Source organism: Myxine glutinosa, chromosome 2 (genome assembly GCF_964187855.1).
Source record: "Myxine glutinosa chromosome 2, kmMyxGlut1.1, whole genome shotgun sequence".
In the NCBI taxonomy this organism is placed as follows: Eukaryota; Metazoa; Chordata; class Myxini; order Myxiniformes; family Myxinidae; genus Myxine; species Myxine glutinosa.
In genome coordinates, this window is record NC_136262.1 from 233250997 (window position 1) to 233272125 (window position 21129).

Sequence of the window (21129 nt, forward strand, 5' to 3'; positions counted from 1 at the left end):
GTTTTGGATAGGGCATGATCTGAGGTGGTGGTGAACGGTTGTCTTGAAGACCTGGAGGGAAGAATAAGATTGGAGAGGATATGGAAGTTGGTTCTGCAGGCCGGGAAAAAAAGAGGATGCAGGTGAGCAGTCATTCTGGATTTAGGCACTTTCACTACAAGGGGGTTGATTATGGGTTCCCTGCAGTAACCTTGGGTGGAGGCACAAAGTGCAGAGATGGCAGAGAGTGCAAGACCAGAGGATGCGGAAGAAGACGAAGAGAACACTGACCTGTCTGTGATGGTAAAGATATAGGCCCATAGAATCAGCTTCATCGTGGGAAATTCCAATGATCTTGAAATTCCAATGAAATATGAGGCAGGGGAGCCAGCCCAGAGGGAAGAGCAATACTCCATCAAGCTGACGTTGAAGGCCTTGTAGGTGGAAAAACATTCAGGTGTGCCAAGGAAGGATTTTACATGACGGAGGAAGCCCAGTCGATGACTAGCTTTGGAGGCCACTGTCAGATTGGTCATTGCTAGATCATGTTGACAGCTGTCTGCCTGACCATGAGACTCGGCCGTTCTCTTTAAGTTTTACTGTGCTTTGTCTCAACTACTATATATACCATATACCATATGGCATTTGTACAAATGTTCACATTTAACTTGGACTCACTGGAAGCTACATTATATTCACCTTTGATATAGATTTATGTGGTCACATTTTTTTTTTTTTTTTTTTTTTTTTTTTGTTTTGTATACAAGATCGAGGCTCGTGAAAGAGCGAACATTAATCACACAGAAAGACAAACAGACACACAAAACAAATAACATCGGGAGCGGTAGACAAGATGGGGAGAGAGGGGGAAGGACACAAACACAACATTTGAGAGCAGGGACCGAGAGACATGGAGACATCGATAGAACTGTGGGAGGGAGAGGGCTTTGGGGGGGAGGCATGGGAAGGGGGCGGGGAAGGGGGGGGGGAAATTTACATATAAATATCGATGTGTGGATTTTTTTTTCCCCTCGTGTCAGACTGGATGTTGACTGTGTTCTTCTATTTCAGGAGGTTGTCAGACCTACAATAGAACATAGTGATATTGTGCTCCCTAGCACATTCTCATCCAGCACAGGTAGTTCACTTGCCTCAGGGGACCTGGCTGATGTCAGCTCCTTGTCCAAACACTCCAGCACAGGCAACAGTCTCCCACGAACCAGTAGTGGCACCTCAAGTGGTAGTCTTGGCCCACCTTCGTGCCCACCTCCATGTCATGGACCATGGGCCTTTGGCAAAAATCGCATGCAGAGGCCAAGTCGAGAAAAGTTCCAAGGAGGATTGAATGCAGCGAGGGAGACTGCACTGGATGGCGCAGTTGAGTTAGCCGTCTCCCATCCAGAAACGGTTGCTTTGGATTGTGGTAAAGCAACACGCGGCAAGGGCGGGACTGTTGGTCGTGGTAGAGGGAGGCCACGAGGTCATGGCCGCAGGTAAACCTTTCTGGGTTAGGATCAGTTACCTGCTCTAATGACACACAATGTATTGTTTGGGTTTGGATTCGGGTTCGTTTCATGTGTATGACATGTAGCATAGATTTATCATGGCCATTGTCGCAGTCAAGAGGTGTATTCGTCACCAGAGGCGTTGTTTTTCGGTTTGTCCATCCGGCTGTACGTCCATCCATCCGTCTGTCCGTCCGTCCATGATAGGTTTTCGTTCTCGCGATAACATGAGAAGGGCTAAAGGGAGGGATCTTAGTCAAACTAGGTGCAGGTATGTATAATGAAGTAAATATGAACTGATTAGATTTTGGGGTCACATTGTCAAAAGGCCAAAGGTCAGAGGTCATGTTAGGTAAAACTACTGTTACCGCGATAACTTGTGAACCAGTGATGGGATTCTGACCAAATTTGGTACAAGTATGTATTATGATGCAAAGATAAACTGATTTGATTTTGGGGTCAAGAGGTCAAAGGTGAAAGTCTGTGATAGGTTCACAACTTCAGAACACCTGAAGGGATCTAATTCAAACTTGATACAGGTATGTATCATGATGTAAAGATAAACTGATTAGATTTTGTGGTCAAGAGGTCAAAAGTCAAACATCAGATCGCCCATCAGGTAAAAATTCTGTTACCGAGCTAACTTGTGAACCAGTCATTGGATTTTCACCAACCTTGGTATAATTATATATTATGATGCAAAGATAAACTGATTCGATTTTGGGGTCAAGAGATCAAAGGTCAGAGGTCATGTGAGGTAAAAATGTGATAATTTGAGAACAGCTGAATGGATTTAAATCAAACTTGGTACAAGTATGTATAATGACATAAACCATGAACTGATTCGATTTTTGGGTCGAGAGGTCAAACATCAGAGGTCATTTTAAGTAAAAAAAATCATGTTTCCCACCAACTCGTGAACCAGTGATGGGATTTTGAACAAACTTGGTACGAGTATATATTATGCAAAGATGAACGGATTATATTTTGGAATCAAGAGGTCAAGATCAGAGGTCATTCTAAGTAAAAATTATGTTGCTGCACCAACTTGTGAACCAGGGATGGGATTTTGAAGAAACTTCGATTTGATTTTTTGGACTTTGATTTAATTTATAATTTTTCGATTTTTGGTACAAGAAGTATGTATGTAATAATATGGGCGGGAGGCATATCGGTCAATATCGTGACATCAGGGTGTCGTTCTAATTATTTTTTAGTTTAGACATATAACTTTTAAGACCATCGGTCTCAAATCCAGCAACCTTTGCTGTTGTGAAATGTTGAAAGATGCTCCATCGCTTTGCTCTTCCAACATTTTTTTTAACAACATTTCTTGAATTGTTGTTGTTCTGTTGTGGTTTTGGCAGACTTTCGTCAAGACAATACTCTAAAGGCCGACGCTCTGGAAAGTCACCGAGTGACACAGAAACTGATGCTACGACAGACCATGTGACCGAATCTGAAAGCTCTCCTCTTCCTCCATCAAAACGTCGTTCAAGGACAGCAGAGTCCAGCCTGGAGGGAAATGGTCAGCCGATAGAAGACTCTTCCAACAATGTCGAACAGGAAAGCATTCCACAAGTGACTTCTCTCAGGGATGATGGCATTAATGATTCTCCAAAAGAAGGGGAAACAGGAGATGTGGAAGTAACAGAATCACCAGCAGCTTTAGCTCAACAACAGCCTTCCTCTCCAAAATCACTTGCAGAGGTTTGTTGTGTAAATACAAAGCCTTTTGGAACTATTTCCCAGATGTTCAAATCAAGTCTACCATGATGACATCCTGCATTTCACTTCTATTCCAGAGCCCACTTCAGGAGCCCTCGCAACGAAAAAACCTCGTTGGTCTTCGTGTCGTGGCCAAATGGAGTTCCAATGACTACTTCTATCCTGGCAGTGTGATACGAGGTGGTGCAGATGATGGCCGATATCGTGTGCGCTTTGATGACGGTTACGAGTGTGATGTTGCTGGTCGTGATGTGTTGCTCTGCGATCCCATTCCTGTCGATACGGAAGTCACAGCGCTCTCTGAGGACGAGTACTTCACACCTGGTATGCCCATCCCCTTTCTTGCCCTGTTGCCAAATTTAATTAGGCCTTTTGGTTAAAAATATGGATATTGTATAGATGTCCTCCACTTAAGTGCATAGCAAATACAAGGGTGCACTGCAGAATGACTAGTTTTCAGATTTAATCTGTATTGGTGTCGCTTGTGATGAAGCATGCAATGCGTCCTTTGCAAAGTCTTCCATGCAATATTTGTCTCATGCCATATGTATTGGCGGTTTATTCACTGCTCAGTAAAGCTGAACCAAAACAAAGTTTGTTTAGCAGAAACGTTTCTCTCACAGGATGCTTCCGATTCCACTGTCTCTCCTTGGTTATTCTCTTTTACACTTTGACAGGCCCCACCCCGACCTGGAGGCGTAGTAGCTGTGTATGACGAGAAATATATTGCTCATTGTCCTCACTAATCCCATCCAAGCATTCTGGAATACCTCTGAACGGCGTTTACCTCTATGTGATCACCTAATATTTGTCTGTGTGGTACACCGGCAACCCAATAATGACAACTTTCTACATATCTCTATTTCCTCTAACTTAGATCAACTCATAATCACCCATCCTAACTCAGTTTCTCATTTGCTGTGACTTCAAGTGTCAACATGCTTGTTTTCTGGGTGTTGGCTCAGCAACAACCAGCTATGGCATTGCAGCTAAGGCCTTGTATGACTCCAATTGTTTGACCCAATCTGTAAACTTCCCAACTGAGATTTGGGAAAGCTGGCCTCCAAAACACAGCAAAGCTGGCCTCAAACGTCTGCAGCAGACTGGGCATCCATAGATTGGTCCAAGTTGTTCCTTAGAAAATCATAGCTGCTTACAGTCTACAAAGCTTTTGTACATCACTCTATGGAGTGCTGCTCTCTGCTACGAGATGGCACCCCAGCATCACATCTGTTTCCAGGATTCTGTCAAATCTAAAGCTCTCAATTTTTTGGATGTCCCATGATCAGGCTGGAGTACAAGCTGTTCTGTCTCACTCTTCCTTCCAGGGCTTCAAGGAAGCAGTGCACCTCTGTCTCTCGTCATCCTTAATTCTCTATTTTGATCTTTATTTCCCCCATTAACCTTTCCTAACCCCAACCATCTTATTTGCTGGTTTTAGTGCCCCCTGTCCCATTCCTCTTATCCTGCCCATTCATTCCCTTGATGTTTGTCCCACTGTCAGATCTGCCTATTTTCTTTCCATGAGCCTTGCTCCTGTGTAAAGAATATAAAAAATTAAAATGGATATAAAAAGGCAAACACAATTGCTACAGGAGTGTATTCGACCTGACAATGACTGCAAGATGGCAGCAGATTTGGAAGACGTGTAAATACCTGAAGATGATATGCCAATATAACCAAACATGCCATTGACCACACTTTGTTCTAACATCCGAGTAATGCAAGATGATCATTGCAGTTAAGCTAACTGCCCCCATTATGAGAGCAGAATGAGTGATGGTCATGAGTATGAAATGACCAAATATGAGGAGCTCATGAAGCCGTTTCATTTACCAGGATTTAGCATCAGACTGTTTGTTCTTGAAGTTGGTGCTAATGGATTCGTAGTGGCATCAGCTTACAATTTCTTAGGATAACTAGGACTGTCGAGCCAGTGAATTTTAAGTTCCCGAAAAGAAATGTCAGAAGCTTCAGAGAAAGCATCTGGAACTATAACTCCTATAACTACTGATTCTTCAATATAATGGACGCAGAATGGAGAGGACATGAGTAAAAATCACCAGTGCATTTGTGGTTGGAACTTCATGAAACAGAAATGAAGATCCTCAAGACAATTAAAAATGATGACTGTCCTACAAAGCGCAATTCTCTTTGATAATAGTTACAGATCCAACATTAGGGGTAACCAGCCAGGATTCGAACCACAGTGCTGTTTGTCACCAGGTGAACTTTTTCCTTGACATTGAGTTAAGTAGTGAGAGAGTATGTCCGAAGATCAACTGGAACGGCACTCGGGTAGAGAGCATACCTCTGCCAGGCTGAATAGTTTGTTTTGTATCCCAATGATGGGGTCGGATCTTGATCTGGACCTGAACTAAAATAGAATCTGCTTGTTCTCGTCACCTAACCAACTCATCCACCAAGTTTTGTCATAGGTCGTCCACAACTTTTTGAAATATTATGTTATCTATCGTTTATGGCCACATCTCTCAATGGTGAAGAATCATTTAAATAATTTTATACTTCTCATTTGGATCTTTACCCAAATCTAATAACTTCTAAATGAAATATGGATTTTAAAGGTCATAGGATCAGACTTCGGAAGCTAAATGAAATGTACTCCTCCTACTATTCATGTTCATTCTGATGCTGCTGTTGCCGCTGCTGATTTATTAAATCGGTACACCCATTGAGGAAGCAATGGAGGCAAACTTTAACAGCTTCACTCGGAAATGGACAAGCATTCGAGTCTTACAAATGCAGCACTCCATTGCAAAGAAACAAATTTGAACTTGCCACTCAAATCCTGAGTTGAGGAAAACAAAGTGAGCAAATTCTTACTGATCGTGATGCTCAGAAACCCAGATGATTCAGTTGTCAGATCTACTGTTCCTACATTTAAACTAGGAAGAAAATGGAAAGTCAAAGAAGCAATTGATGCAGATTGTTCATTTTGAACAAGTTGTTGGTTTACACACATGAAGGGTTGCAGGGATTTGTGCAGGAGATGCAAGGAGCGTGCAAAATGTGGCTGCTCAAGGACAACAAGCACGATAGACCACCTGGGAAGGATAAAACCTTTAGAGGCCATTTTTCCCCGCAAAGCGGGGGTTGGCCTTTTTCGGGGACCGTGGTTGTTGTTGTTTTTCGGTCCCCTTTTTGAAGCAATGTTTTACGGCCGGATGCCCTTCCTGCCGCCAACCCTTTTTGTCGCCTTTTACGACAAGCAGGGAATTACCAGTGAACTGGTACTCAATTAGCCGACCTCGGAAGGATGACAGGCTGAGTCAACCCCCCTGGTGTTAATTCAGCGATCGACCGGGATTTGAACCCAGGATCCTAGGATCCTAAGCTGGCACCCTAGCCGCTAGCCCAACACCAGGCTAAACAACACCAGGCTAGTAACCTAAGCTGGCACCCTAGCCACCTGGGAAGGATGCCCTGCAGATATCACTATCATGGAATAGCTGTGATCATTCAGCAGGTGGAGATAGTCACCTTTCCATTAATACTTGTACCATGAGGTTCTTATTTATTTTTAGCAATTTTCTCCACATTGCGCGGCATTTCTTTCCTTTCATATCTGTAAAGCTGGACTGACGCTGGTCAATTTACGCAAAGCAGTTGCGCGATGCAAACAGCTTATAGTATAAATTGGTGAAATCACCTGAGGGACTAGTCACACCTTTGGACAACTGCACATGCAGCAAGTTGCTGGTATTGGGAAGATGGGTGGGAGTTCACTCTACAGAGAAGCCAGACGTGGGAAAGGTCTTAAGATAGTTTTGGAGCTGGTTTACAGGGTCACTCTCTCAACTGCTAAATGGCAACACGAGCAACCCTGCAACCAAAAGGAATGCCTCATCGCACTCCAGTATTTGAATATAATGTTTTTTTACAAAATATTTGTTCCAATGTATATTTGAGTATGCTGCATAGCCACTAAATTGTGAATGAATGGATAAATGGCATGGTAAAACAGCATGTGTGTGAAACTGTATTACTAGAGCCTGTACAACAGCACAAATGATGATTGATAAAGATGGTGAGGACTGTGTTCGCAGGTATTGTGAAGGCCCTGCAGCAGAAAGAAGGGGAAGTCTTTTACTGTGTGGAGAAGGAAGGGCAGAGGAAATGGTACAAGCGCATCGCCGTCATCTTGTCAGTCGAACAGGGAGACCGTCTGCGGGCCCAGTACAGTCTTGACCCGCTGGCACCTCCAACTCCCCACATAGGCATCGCCGACGTTAGTCTGGGTATGGAGAACTGGGCAGATGCTGAGAAGGGGGATTTAATGTGAGAATACACTCCTTTTCTCTGCAAAAAATAAATGCTTGTTAACTTATTTATTGTCATCTTTCTGCATACCTAAAGTATGAAAAGTTTGAGTACCAGATGACCCCGACATTCATGGTTCCGACATTCATGTACCCAGCGTATTTGCGGTTCATACATTGTGAGCTGCTTCGACATATGTGGCCATGTGCCCTGCGTATTCGTGGCTTTTCGCGAGCCCCCCAAAAATTTTGATTGGGAACTGCGAGTGATTATTTCATTATATATATGTTTAGTTTTAAGTGTTATGAATCCTTCAGTATGATTTTCCATTCTGCCCTGTCTCCTAGCAACCATTGAAAATTGATACTATTGATAAGCAAACATTGCTACTGCTTAAAATACCTTTATTTTGCCTGTGCAATTTACTACTTTATTGGAAAGGCCAAGGCCACTAGGCGACAGGTGTGCTATCGCGAGATCACAGTCGATGCCGTCCAGGTGGGAAGTGAAGTGCATAGGTTATTGACAAAACATGGAACCAAACCATAAACATGGACCAGGAACATAGCATTACATTAAAGTCCTCACACCATTAAAGTGTGCTCCGAAAAAAAGCGCGTCTTTATCTCAGAAATAGTTGCCGTTTTAACCGCTCGGAGTTTAAGCTTGAAGGAAGAGATACGGTATTTTGTATCATCTTATGAAGATAGACATTGAGCTTAAATTGCATAATTTTAAACATCCTGGCATCACAGTCCTTGTATTAGAATTTCATTGTACACCACTCATTTCTTATTCCAGCTCCAGGTGCTGCATGACATCGTGCCAGATAGGGAGTACCCTCAGACCCCTCACACCCTCAGATAGGGAGTTCCGCTATTCGCGGGGTATACGTTCCTGAAAAATCCACGAATTTCAAAACAGCGAATAGCAGGGCATTGTTTCAATAGAAAAAGGGGGCATAGGTACCCGAGTCGCGAAAATCAGCGAATAGAGAGGAACAAACCGCGAATGGCAAGGCAAAATCCATGAATGGTGAGACAAAACCCACGAATGTCTGAAAATCCACGAATTCGCGGACCACGCTTGCGAATAGGGGGGTTGTGTGTGGGGGGGGGGGGGGGGGGGACGCGAATTTGTGGACGGCGGCCGCGAATAGGAAAAAAACCCCACAAATTCACGGAAGACGGCTGCGAATAGGAAAAAAACCGCGATCTTGCGGACGATGGCCATGAATAGGAAAAAAAAACCGCGAATTCGCGGAACACGGCTGTGAATAAGAAAAAAAAAAAACGCGAATTTGCGGGACACTTTTCCATGACTCGAGAAACTGGTCGCATTTTATCACCCGCGAATAGTGGAACCACGAATAGCGGGGTTCGACAGTACTCAGTTTTCACTCTGTATATTTGTTTTCCATGTTTGTCTGGGCGATATCTCAGTCATACTTTGTGCTGGAAAGCTGAAATTTGGGCATAATAGTCAGCAAGTGCTTTGGTATTTTTTATTTTTTGATTAATCAATTAATTGATTAATTACTTGATTATTATTGAATTATTAAGTACTTATTTATTTTCTTTCTCATCTGGGCATTATCTCAGGCACCTTTTGAGCTAGGAAGCTGATATTTGGACACAACAATGACAGTGATTTGGCTGTGAAGGGTATTTTTGATTTATTGATTAATCAATAGATTAATAATTTAATTTTTCGACTAATCACTTCATTAATTTTCAAAAAGTTACAGATTTGGATGAAACGGTGGTGGTTTCGGTCTGCTGTTAGCCAATTGATTAAAACATTTAATATGTTACAATTATTATTTATTTATTTTAATTACACATTTAATTAATTAATCAATCAATTATTGTACACCTCTCACTCTCAATTGTCTCCATGTGCTGCACGGGCTACATCACTATGTGTCAAAGGTGCCCCGGCAATGTCGCGCGCTGGTGGATGTTATTTATTTATTTTCGCATGGGGCGGTGCACTTTGAATGTATCTCTACTTGTTTTATTTTAGATCCAAAATATAAGTTCATTTTTACTTACCGTATCGTGAAACAGCCTTGCTCATCGGTGCAAGATATTTATGGTGAAAATCGTCCGTCCATCATTTTGTCCGTCTGTCCGTGAAGCCGTCTGACTATATGTCTTACGTACTGTTTGAACTCAATTGCATCCTGTCTATTAATCACGTACAGTGTGACTATATATCTATTAATTACGTACGGTTTCTTGTTTGCCGATCCACACTAGTTTTTCTGAAATAATCTTCGAGTGGGTCCCGGTGTGCATCCGCCCATACGTCCGTTAACATTTGACTAAAACATCTCACAAACCACCCAACCGATTATGGACCAAATTTGGTATGGTGCATCAGGACAGCAAGGTCATGAGGTTATGCTCCCCAACCAGATGCATCCTCTATATCGGCGATTAAAGGGTGGTTTCACCCCAAACATTGGTGTTTCATTCAAAAATCTTCCTCTCAGAAACCACCACAGATCCAGACCAAACTCGCCATGTGGCATCGGGATCATGCCCAAACCTTAAGTTGTTCTCCTCATGGCCGTATATCCTGTCCAATGGGCCTCCTCCCCTAATCCCTCATTTTCACTAAAAACATCTCCACAACTACCTGAGTGGCACGTACCAAATTTGGTAAAATGCATCAGGAAATGAAGGTCTCATGGGGTTGTGTTCCCCATCTGGTTATACCCATTAAAGAGGGTAAAAGGGGATTTTTGCCTCAAAATCAGATAATTTATTCTAAAATCTTAGAAACCGTGGATAAATAACTGTCAGTCCCCCACGGGGCTCTTTTTTATTAGCCAATACATTTCAAATCTAACGTACATCCATAGGGATGCCATGAGTTCAGTTTGTAGTCGTAGTTTAGTAGTAAATCGTTTTATTGAATCGATCATAAACATTCAAACATAGAGAAAACAGAAATGGCAGCAAAATAGTAAGTACATTGTAATATAATTAAATTCGTACGAATTAACATGCAAAAAAAAGAGCATTATAACAAAGGACAGATAAATTCACGAATGGATTTGATCACCAAGTGAAAGAGGCTAAGCCATCTACATTATACGTAGCTTGAAGCTTGTGATTCTTGAAGAAGCAGTTTTCGAAATTCTTTGCATTCATTCACTTATTCTGAGATTTTTCTCTTGTGGGAATTAAGTATCTCTTTCCTGCTAGTTTCCATGACTTGCAAGATGTTCTGATGTTCAGTACACGCTGCTTGTAGGAAGTCTGCACCCATTTTCACTCCCCCTTTCAGCCCCATAATTTATGACATTCATGAAGGAAATGTTCTTTGAAGAAGCGCGAAGCGAGTCCGTCTCAGTCCAGTTTTCAACTTCTTCAACTAGAAAGTCGTGTTCCAGTTTCAGCTTTTGGAATGAGAACCAAGAGTCCAAGCTAACAATGTCGGCAAGTGATGTTCTATTGCTGATTTGTACAGGAAATTGTGGTTTTCCATAACCTCTACCAAATCAAGAATTGTGTATCTTCAGCATTCACCGGCCAAATTTGGAAAGATTTTCTCTAGCTCTGCTTTCATCTGCTCCAATTTTTCTACTGAACTATTTGCACTTCTGCGATTTTTGTGGATCTCTCTCATCCTCCTGTTATCTTCCCAAACTTCAATATCTTCTCGCAGCCCTTCCACTCCGTGACCACTGGAATATTTGCCTTTTCATTGAATAATGTCATCTTTTAATCGACTACCTTTGCACTCTCCAATTTACTTCTGTTTAGTGGCAAACCCTCCTCTTTAATACAGTAAATGGCATAAAGCCTTTTCTGCATGTTGATCGGCACAGTCCAGTAAGCTCAGCTTCTGACACAGTTATGGTACTTCCCCAGCCAAATATCTGTGCCTTCTGACAAAGGGAAATGGAACTTCAGTCAAAGATCGTAACATTTTATTTAACTGATATAGTGATTAAATGTTTGTGGGTAATGATAAAATAGTTGATCCAATGATTAAGTAACACATACATGCTTTGATGTACTAATTGTGCAATTTTTTTTTTTTTTTTAAATAAAGGTATCAAGGCTCATGGAAGAGTAGAACAGGTGGAAAGGATGGACAGATACAAAGTGGGACAAAAGGAGAAAGCGGAGGATTTAAAGACAATGATATGTCACAGCACAAGGAGAGGTAGACTTGGGAGAGACTATGAGATGGTTGTTGGCAGCAGATCTAAAATCCTGGAGGGGAAATACTGTTTGCTTGAGACAGAAGATTGAAGCAGACAATTCCAAATGCATTAGAGGAGCAATGGGATGAATGAATGGAGTGAAGCGTTCAGATTGGAGAGGGTAACCAGGTATTGGGTTTCAGGTAGAAAGCATGTGACCGGAAACAGCAGGGATTGAGCAGAGAGGTGAGGACAAGAGAAGTAAGACCATGTTAAAACCAGAAAAAGACTGCAGGGCAACCGACTAGTCTGTGCTGAACAAGAAGTAGACTTTGAGGCCTAGCCTTCTCTCACAAGATGCCAAAGGCTTTTGATGCCCTAGCCCCAATGGTGACAAGATGGAAAGCAGCAGTACCTGCCCACAGACAGCATGGAGTTGTGTTTAACTAGAACGGCACTCTGCAGAGAGCATACCTCCACCAGACTGAACAGTTTACGTTTTGTATCCCACTGATGGATCTATTTCCGGACCTGAACCAAAATGTAATTGCTTGTTCTCGTCTCCTAATCAACTCATCCACCAAGTTTTGTCATAAATCGTCCACAACTTTTTGAAATATCATGCTATGTATCGTTTTTGGCCTTATCACACAATGGTGATGAATCACTTTAAAAAATAAACAAATTCTCGTGTCCGGATCTGGATCCGGATCTTCACCAAAATCGAATCAATTCATCCTTGTCGCACACCTAACCTGTCCACCAAGTTTCGTCCAAATCCGTCCAACTTTTTGAAATATCGTTTTTTGCCAGATCACTCAATGGTGAAGAATCACTTAAAAAAATTATCGGATCCAGATCTGGATCCGGATCTTCACCAAAATCTAATCATTTCGGCCATGTCACATATCCAATCTCTCCACCAAATTTCGTCTGAATCCGTCCACAAATTTTGATATATCCAGTTCACAGACAGACAGTTGTGAAAACATAACCTCCATTCACCTTCCGTGGCGAAGGTAATGACATTGTGGATGAAGGCTTTGCAAACGAGCATCATTATGAGCGAGGCCGCCAGAGGAAGGACTAGGACCTGTGGAGAGTCATCTTCTATGTTTCTCGCCACATGCCCAAACCACCATGGTCTTCTCTTTCTCAACTCTTCTTCAGTACTCTTCTTCAGCTTTGAGCCTCTTTACCTCCGCCACCAAAGGTGGATGGAGGTTATGTTTTCACCCCTGTCTGTCTGTCTGTTTGTCCTTTTGCCTGTCCGTTTGTGTACAAAATATATCAAAGTTGTGGACGGATTCGGACGAAATTTGGCAGAGATGTAGCATATGTGACAAGGACAAAATGAATAGATTTTGGTGATCCGGATTCCGATCCGGCTACTAGAATTTTTGAAGTGATTCTTCACCATTGGGAGATAGGGCCAAGAACTATACATAGCAGGATATCTCAAAAAGTTATGGATGGATTTGGCCGAAACTTGGACAGGTCGTGTGTATGACAAGGAAGAAGCGATTCAATTTTGGTGAAGATCCGGATCCAGATCCAACTAGTAGAATTTTTTAAGTGCTTCTTCACCATTGAGTGATATGGCTCACCAGGCGGTCTACTGAGTGCCGTTCTAGTTCTTATATCTGCACTACTTACTCTGCTCATCTTTCAGTGTTACCCCATACATCCATCTCATCATCCTTATCTGTGTCATCTCTATTCTTCTCTCTACTTATTCCATGCTACCCTTATCCTTGTTCTCACAGCTTACTCCGCTCAACCATACACACCGAGCACGTCTCCTAAGTAACAAAAAAAACTTAACCTTTTCTAGCTTAACTTTGAACCCATATCCACTATCCATTACCTCCATGTTATCTACATCTTGATTTCCACCCGTGCACGTTATGTTTTTGGGTTGTCCAAATGGGTGTCAGTGTGTGATAGGTTTTCATTACTGCGATAAGAACGGCTGAAGGTAACTAAGTCAATCTTTGTGCAAGTATGTATAATGATATAAAGATAAACGGATTATATTATGCGGTCGAGGTCAAAGGTCAAAGGTCAGAGGTCATGTTAAGTTACCATTATTTCGTTATCATGATAACTTAAGAACGGCTGATGGGATCTCAGTCTAACTTGGTACAGTTATGTATCATGATGTGAAGATTACCCAAATTTGATTTTGGAGTCGAGAGGTCAGTGGTCAAATGTCAGATGCCCTGTTAGGTAAACATACTGTTACCGAGCTATCTTGTGAACCAGTGATGGGATTTTGACCAAGCTTGGTATAAGTATATAGTATGATGCAAAGATGAGTTGATCAGATTTTGACGTCAAAGGTCAGAGGTCATGTCATGTAAAAATGTGATACTTAAGAACAGCTGAAGGGATTTAAATTGAACTTGGCACAAGTACGCTAAATGATGTAATATTGTCGGCAGAGGCATATCGGTCGATGTCACAATGTCAGAGTGTGCCGTTCTCGTTTGCCTGTCCGCCGCACAGCAGGAGATGGAGTTTTGCAATCGAGTGTGTCTGTGCGTGTGCCCGAGTCGTATTTTTTACCATTTGAGCTTTTGTCATCAAATTTTCAACAAGGCTTTGTTATGAGAATATGGAGAAGACGAATGAATGATTTGGTCAAAAGGTCAAAGGTCAGCATCACATAAAATCGTCAATTTTCATGCGACTGACCTGAAATTTAAAGAATTTGCATATTAGGTCACTGAATTGGTTCACTAATCAAAAGCTAGAAGCCAATTTTTTTTTGTTTTGTTTTTTCGATCAAAAGGTCAATGTTGCATTAAATTGTCAATTTTCATTAGGTTGACTTGAAATTTGAGTAGGGTTTGCATATTTTTGTCACGGATGCCTTTGCTCTTGATGTCAAAAGGTCAAGGTCGGTATTACGGGCTGTATCCCGCTCATTTTATACTGCCATCACAAAAAAAAATAAAGATTGAAGCAACGTTTTCTGTCAGGGTGGCCTTCATGATGCCAACCACATATTTCAGTGGTGGAAGGGAACAGCAACCTGAAAATAGATTGGGAGAGGTAGGAAATGCCCAATGATAGAAAACTGCCAGAGTAGGGATGGAGGTTGACTTGAGGGGGTGTGGTGCTGCCAACTTGAATATCAATTACATTACGTTGCTCATGATGGGGAGAAGGTTTTGGCACCATTTTTATGAATTGAAGTAACAATAACGACTTATCATGATGCAGCCAGGTGGCCCTCATAGAGTAACCTGTAAAAGAGCAGAAATGAGAAGTTGACATGTCATGTCATAGTTTTGAGTGTGAAAGAAACTGATGCTATCAGGTGTAGCAACAGTGGAGTCGAGCGCAGCCAGGAATGTCTCCACCTTTGTATGAGGAATTAGCTCACATGTTGGAAGAATTTCTATTGTTGGAAGAAGTTGGAAGAATTTCTAATTGAGGATGGTAGGATCGGTTATACGAAGAATAATTTAAGAACTTTGGCCTTTTCTGCAAAGATATTGTTATGGTAATCGGCCTTAGCATGAGTAGCATCCATCATTAATATGTTATTCAACGGTGATAGAACAGATGAGTTGCATGTTCCAGAAACAGACAACCAACCACCATGCAAGTTTTTATGTACACGGTAAGGGGTGTGCAACTTTGATAATCAGATATTGGTCTGACATTGAGTTGGGGCATGCACGTGGACTTAAAAAGTGTGACTGCAAATTTTGGTGAAGGGACAATGGGTTCCCATTGTTGGTGATAGCTTTCTGGGAGGAAAAATCAAGCTGCTCTCTGGCAATTAACCTCCACTGCATGAATAATACCAGGGAAAGGATGCTGGGTGGGTTACCTCGAAGCATTAAGGTATCAACTGATGAAGAAGAGAATGTTGATAGAGACCCATGCACTTGTCGACATCTGACTGAGGTGAGCATCTAAATGCCAGATTAATCTGCCAGACCTTTGTGAGAGTGAGTGAGATTTTTCGTTGTTGCTGTCAAGATTGAGAACATGGTTTGATGGGAAGTTGGACTTGAACTACATGAACTATTGTAGCAGGTTTTTTGTGTGCACAACTTCGGTTACAACATAAAGCGACTGTCTTGTGTTCTGTGGTGCTAATGGCTCCTTAATACCTTTGTGCTTCACCCTCTCACCCCACAATGTAATGCTATCATTTCAGAATGCTGGGGTGAGTAAATTTGGAATTTCATTTTGTCCATACAAGTAGAAATTTTGTCTGTAAAGGTAGTTTAGCTTGGACGTGTTAGGTTGCAGACAAGTATAGATTTAATTTTGTTTTTCTCACTTGTAGATAATCTTGTCGAAGGTAAACGGCGGCGGCGTGGATCACCAGGACAGTGTACACTATCACCAGCAAGCAAACGAGCTGCACGAAAAGGGTCACTTGGCAAGCGCAGGCTATCGGAACAAGGTGAAAGCAGCCCAAGCAAGCGTGGCTGCCCACAAGCCGAAGGCCCAGCAGGTAAGTTTGTTGGATGACATTATTGCACGACACAACTAAACAGTCAGTGAAGTTTCTTGAAGATGGAGTGTTGGAGTGACGTGCTCAAATGTTCTTGACTGAGTGGCTGCAATATTACTATGTTTCGAGGCCTTGAAAGAATAGGCCAGTATGCCTGCCACCAGTTAGTTAGTTGCAGTAATCCAAACAGTTTTTTTATTATTATAATATATATACTGTATATATATTATATATATATATATATTTTTGTTGTTGTTGTTGGTTATTTCTTTTTGCTCATGAATCAGTGTTTCAGTCTCAAATTTCAGGTCAATCGGGCAAAAATTGACGATTTTATGCAATCTTCACCTTTGACCTTTTGATCTAAAAAAATTGTCTACGTTTTGATTCGTGAAGCAATTCAGTGACCAATATGTAAACTATATAAATTTCAGGTCAATCGGATGAAAATTGCCGATATTATGTGATGCCGACACTTTACCTTTTGACCAAATTATTTATTTGCCTTCTCCATATTTTCATAATATAGCTTTTTTCAAAATTTGATTACAAAGCCAAATGGTAAATTGAAATTTCAGGTCAATTGGATGAAAATGGATGATTTTAGATGGTGCTGATGCTGACCTTTGACCTTCTGGCCTTTTTTTTTTTTTTTTTGTATACTGAATTGAGGCTAGTGAAAGAGCTAACATTTACTTCACAACCAAATCAACCAGACAAACAAAATATATAAAAAGAGGGAGCGGAAGACAAGATGGGGAGAGAAGGGGAAGCACACAAACACAACATTTGAGAGCAGGGAGATGTGTGGAAGGGAGAGGGCTTGGGGGGAGGAGGCGTGTGAAGGGGGGGGGGGGGGGGGAGGGAGAAGTATAAAACACAAGGACACCAAGGACTTCCAGGACAGAAGTTGGGATTTCAAAAAAGTGGAATTAGCGGGGGTAGAAAAGATCAAGGTTTTGGATGGGGGAAGATAAGAGATGGTGGTGAACAGCTGTTTTAAAGACCTGGAGGGTGGAGTGGGATTGAAGAGAGTGAGGGAGTTTGTTCCAGAGGCGGGAGAAAAGAGGAATGAAGGAGTGAAGGTGAGCAGAGAGTCTTGATTTTGGCAGTTTAACCATAAGAGGGTTGCAGGCAGATCTTGTGCGACCTGTAGGAATATTTGCGGGACAGAGCCCAGAGAGAGCTGGGGGGACGAGGCCAGAGAGGAGTCGGTAGAAGACGGAAAGACCACCAACCTGCCTGCGGTGAGTGAGTGAGAGGCCCTTGGAGTTAGCTTCATCGTGGGAGATTCCAATGATTCTGAATGCTTTGGTTTCAACAGCGTGAAGACGAGCTTAGGTGTGAGGCAGGAGCACCAGCCCAGATGGGAGAGCAGTATTCCATTGAGCTGCGGATGAAAGCCTTGTATGTGGTGAGGAGCTCAGGTGTGCCAAGGAAGGACTTCGCACGATGGAGGATGCCCAGTCGGTGACTAGCTTTGGAGGCCAGATTTGAAATGTGGTTTTCCCAGGAAAGATCATGGCAGATAGTGAGACCCAAAAGCTTGAGTGACAGAACTTCTTGGAGAGGATTATTCAGAAAGTGGATGGGAGGGTTGTCCAGTCGGTCTTTTCGGAGAGACGTCGTAAGAGTGTGAGATTTGTCAGGATTGAAAGACATGTTCCACTTGTTTGCCCAGTCTGTGATTTTGTCCAGATCTGCAGAGAGTGAGGAGGCTGCAGACTGCCGATCTGAGGGATGAAGACAAATTTATTGACAAAATTTTGACAAAAGTATTAATTTGTCTTCTCCATATTCTTATATTAAACCTAAGAAAGCGCGCACACACACACACACACACACACACACACACACACACACACACACACACACACACACGTCCGTCTCCCGCAGAACGAGGGACGGGCTAATAAGAGTGGACCAATAATATATCCCTGGGGAATACTCATGTACATGTGAAATTTATCTAAAGAATAGCCAGGCATGTTTACAGTACAAGAAATAAAAACCTTCAAAACTAGAACACTCTTCGACGTCACGACGTCAACCGATCTGCCTAGGCACACATTATTACATCATTATACATACTGTTACGGATTCATCACTTTCGCCCTTGTTGTTATTATATACTTGTAGGATTTTTAGTTTCAGGTAATATTGTTAAGATTTCTGTGTGGAATGGAGATTACTTTAGTAAAAGGTAAAAATTAATGTTTGTGGAGGAAAAAGAAAACGTGGAAAAAGAAACCGGAAGAGGAGGAAGGAGGAAAATCACCCGGGGAAAGAGACAGCCGTGGGTCGTGAGTCGCATCGAGGCTGCGAGCAGACTTTTCAATATTGGTTGCGAATGAATTGAGGCTTCCCATGAAAGGGATTGCCGGCGACATCGTCCCATATTGTGATTGCAATTAAACATGCGTCTCAGGTTTTGGTACCAAGCATGAACTATTGTTGGTGGGAAAGCAAGCGCCTCCATTACAGGCCGATCCGCCATTTTCCTTGAGGAGGTCGTCGCCTGGTGCTTCGTATTTTGTCGTTGAGATTCCCATATCGACCTCATCGTGTTGATCACCGTTGGTTTCCATATCGGCTCAATTCCCATATCCACCTCATCGTGTTGATCGCCGTTGGTTTCCATATCGGCTTAATCATTGGTGGACGTGAGGCGTAGATTGAACTCGTATTTTGGGGGATCGTTACCCCGCGCTGACAGCTGCCCGACCTCTCACCTCGTAACTCCACAGCCGTGCCGACACCTGCCTGTTGTTCTTGCTGTTCTGCACGACCTTCAGCCAGCGTGGGGATTCGTGCACGGACTTTGGGATTGTTACATTCCACTCACGTTTGGCATATCGTGAGTTTATTGCTTTGAGAGCATTGGGGAATGATGGTACCATCATATGTATTGGTCATGAGATGCCAGTGATATTTTTATTGTACTTTCTTTAAGAGTGTTATTATTGTGTATGTGAGAGTTCTGAATGCAATTACTTGTATTGTTCTACAATTGCATTGGTGTGGTTTTACCATGGTTTATTAGAACACTCAAAATAACAAAACTTTTCTGCCGAGTTCCCTCTCGAGACTCTGAGGGGCACCGCAACCGGGGTTTGGGGAGGTAACACGTAACAATACTTGTATCAAATTTGATTGAAATCTCTTCAGCTGTTTTGAAGTACCACATTTTTACCTGACATGACTTCTGACCTTTGCTGAAATCGAATGAGTTCATCTTTAAATCATAGTATATGCTTGCACCAAGTTTGGTCAAAATCCCATCACTTGTGCACAAGTTAGTGCAGCAACAGAATTTTTACCTAACAGGACGTTTGGCATTTTACCTTTGACCTCGTGACTCCAAAATTGAATCAGTTCATCTTTACATCATTATACATACCTGTACCAAGTTTGCCTTCATCTTGAGACGTTCTCATAACTTGAAAACAGCTGAAGGGATCTAAGTTAAACTTGCTGCAGGTATTTATAATGAGGTAAAGATCAACTGATTAGATTCTGGGTTTACGAGGCCAAAGGTCAGAGGTCATGGTAGGTAAAAAATCCTGTTACCGCAATAACTTGTGAACGAGTGATGGGATTTTGACCAAAGTTGGTACAAATATGTTACGAAGCAAAGATTAACTGATTTTATTTTGGGGTCAATAGGTCAAAGGTGAAAGTCTAATTGGCTTATAAGTTGAGAAAGGCTGAATGGATCTAAGTCAAACTTGGTACAGGTATGTATAATGATGAAAAGATGAACTGATTAGATTTTAGGGTCATGCGGTCACAGGTCATGTTAGATAAAAATCCTGTTACTGTGATAACTTGTGAACTAGTGATGGGGGTTTTGACGAAACTTGGTACAAGTATGTATAATGATACAAAGATGAAATGACACAAAGATGAACTGATTAGATTTCTGAATCGAAGGTCAAAGGTCATGCGAGGTAAAAATGTTATATTTGAGAACAGCTGAGTAAATTTATATCAAACTTGGTACAAGTATGTATATTATAGGCCACGGGCCAGATATGGTCCTCGTGCACCCCCCCCCCCCCCCCCCCCCACAACTCTACCACCCCATATATTTTTGAAGCACTAGGGTCCCCTCAACATGAAATCAACTGGTAACAGTAAATAAACTGGTTCTTACTATTCATTTTTCACACATATTTGATGGTACCCTTAAAATATTTTTTTTTTGCCAATGTCGTGCCATAAATCTTTTCCGTGCCGTTATGTTCCCTGAGATGGCTGAAAGTGGTCTGAGTTATATAAGTTATATATCATCTGAAAGGTAATTATCTGCTGGTCATTATAAATGGCATATATTTTAGACTTAGTGTCACCATTGGCCTAAAAAATCAAGTCGAACAGCTATACCCCAACTGTGTTACGCTGTGCCAACGTAACACAGACGAAGATATTCGAACTTATATCTTCAATCCAGCCACACTAGACTTGATTGACATTAACAACAACTTTCTGGACTTCTTCATAAAAATACCTTTCATTTGATACCAAATATGTCTTCTTACCAGTAAACATCCATCAGATATGACACTGGAAACAGACCGCAGGGCGCAGGTGTGCCGACAATTGCCGCATATGCTTCTCAGATGATCCATGTGGTAACACTGTGCTAACTTTCAACACAATTAAATATGAATTGCTAAATTCACACACAATCACACCTTATTTGTTACAGTATAACAACATTGTTATCAATTCCTTCAGTCTCCTCACTTCTTTCAGAGAAATAGTTCTATATGTCATGCTCATTTAAATCAGCACACTCAATACTTGTGAGAATCATGAAACATATATATCATTTTGTGCACAATCTCTCTTTCAGTTATTAAGCAGATCTTTTTCCATAATGATATAGGAATGTGAAACAGGTGAGGTGAATTCGGTCTTAAGACCACCGTTTTGTACAATGAGGCTAATCCTGGCCAAGAGACCTCCTGGGATAACGAAACGATGGCTGA

At 41.9% G+C, this 21129-nt stretch overlaps 1 protein-coding gene across 7 annotated transcripts in view; it reads left to right on the top strand.

Annotated features, from left to right (window-relative positions):
• Positions 1 to 21129, top strand: part of TP53BP1 (tumor protein p53 binding protein 1) — a 105504-nt gene that overhangs the window by 57715 nt on the left and 26660 nt on the right. For 5 of the 7 annotated variants that reach the window (XR_013622488.1, XM_068106086.2, XM_068106085.2 and 2 more), the window contains exons 14-18: positions 1051 to 1472; positions 2852 to 3194; positions 3290 to 3536; positions 7280 to 7471; positions 15965 to 16135. Coding sequence is in view for 4 of the 7 variants with exons in the window: in XM_068106086.2 (XP_067962187.2) it covers positions 1051 to 1472; positions 2852 to 3194; positions 3290 to 3536; positions 7280 to 7471; positions 15965 to 16135 (1375 nt within the window). In the remaining 3 variants the exon portion in view is untranslated. Of the gene's footprint in view, positions 1 to 1050; positions 1473 to 2851; positions 3195 to 3289; positions 3537 to 7279; positions 7512 to 15964; positions 16136 to 21129 lie in introns of all 7 variants that reach the window. The other 2 variants (XR_013622490.1, XR_013622489.1) reach the window with 2 other exon arrangements.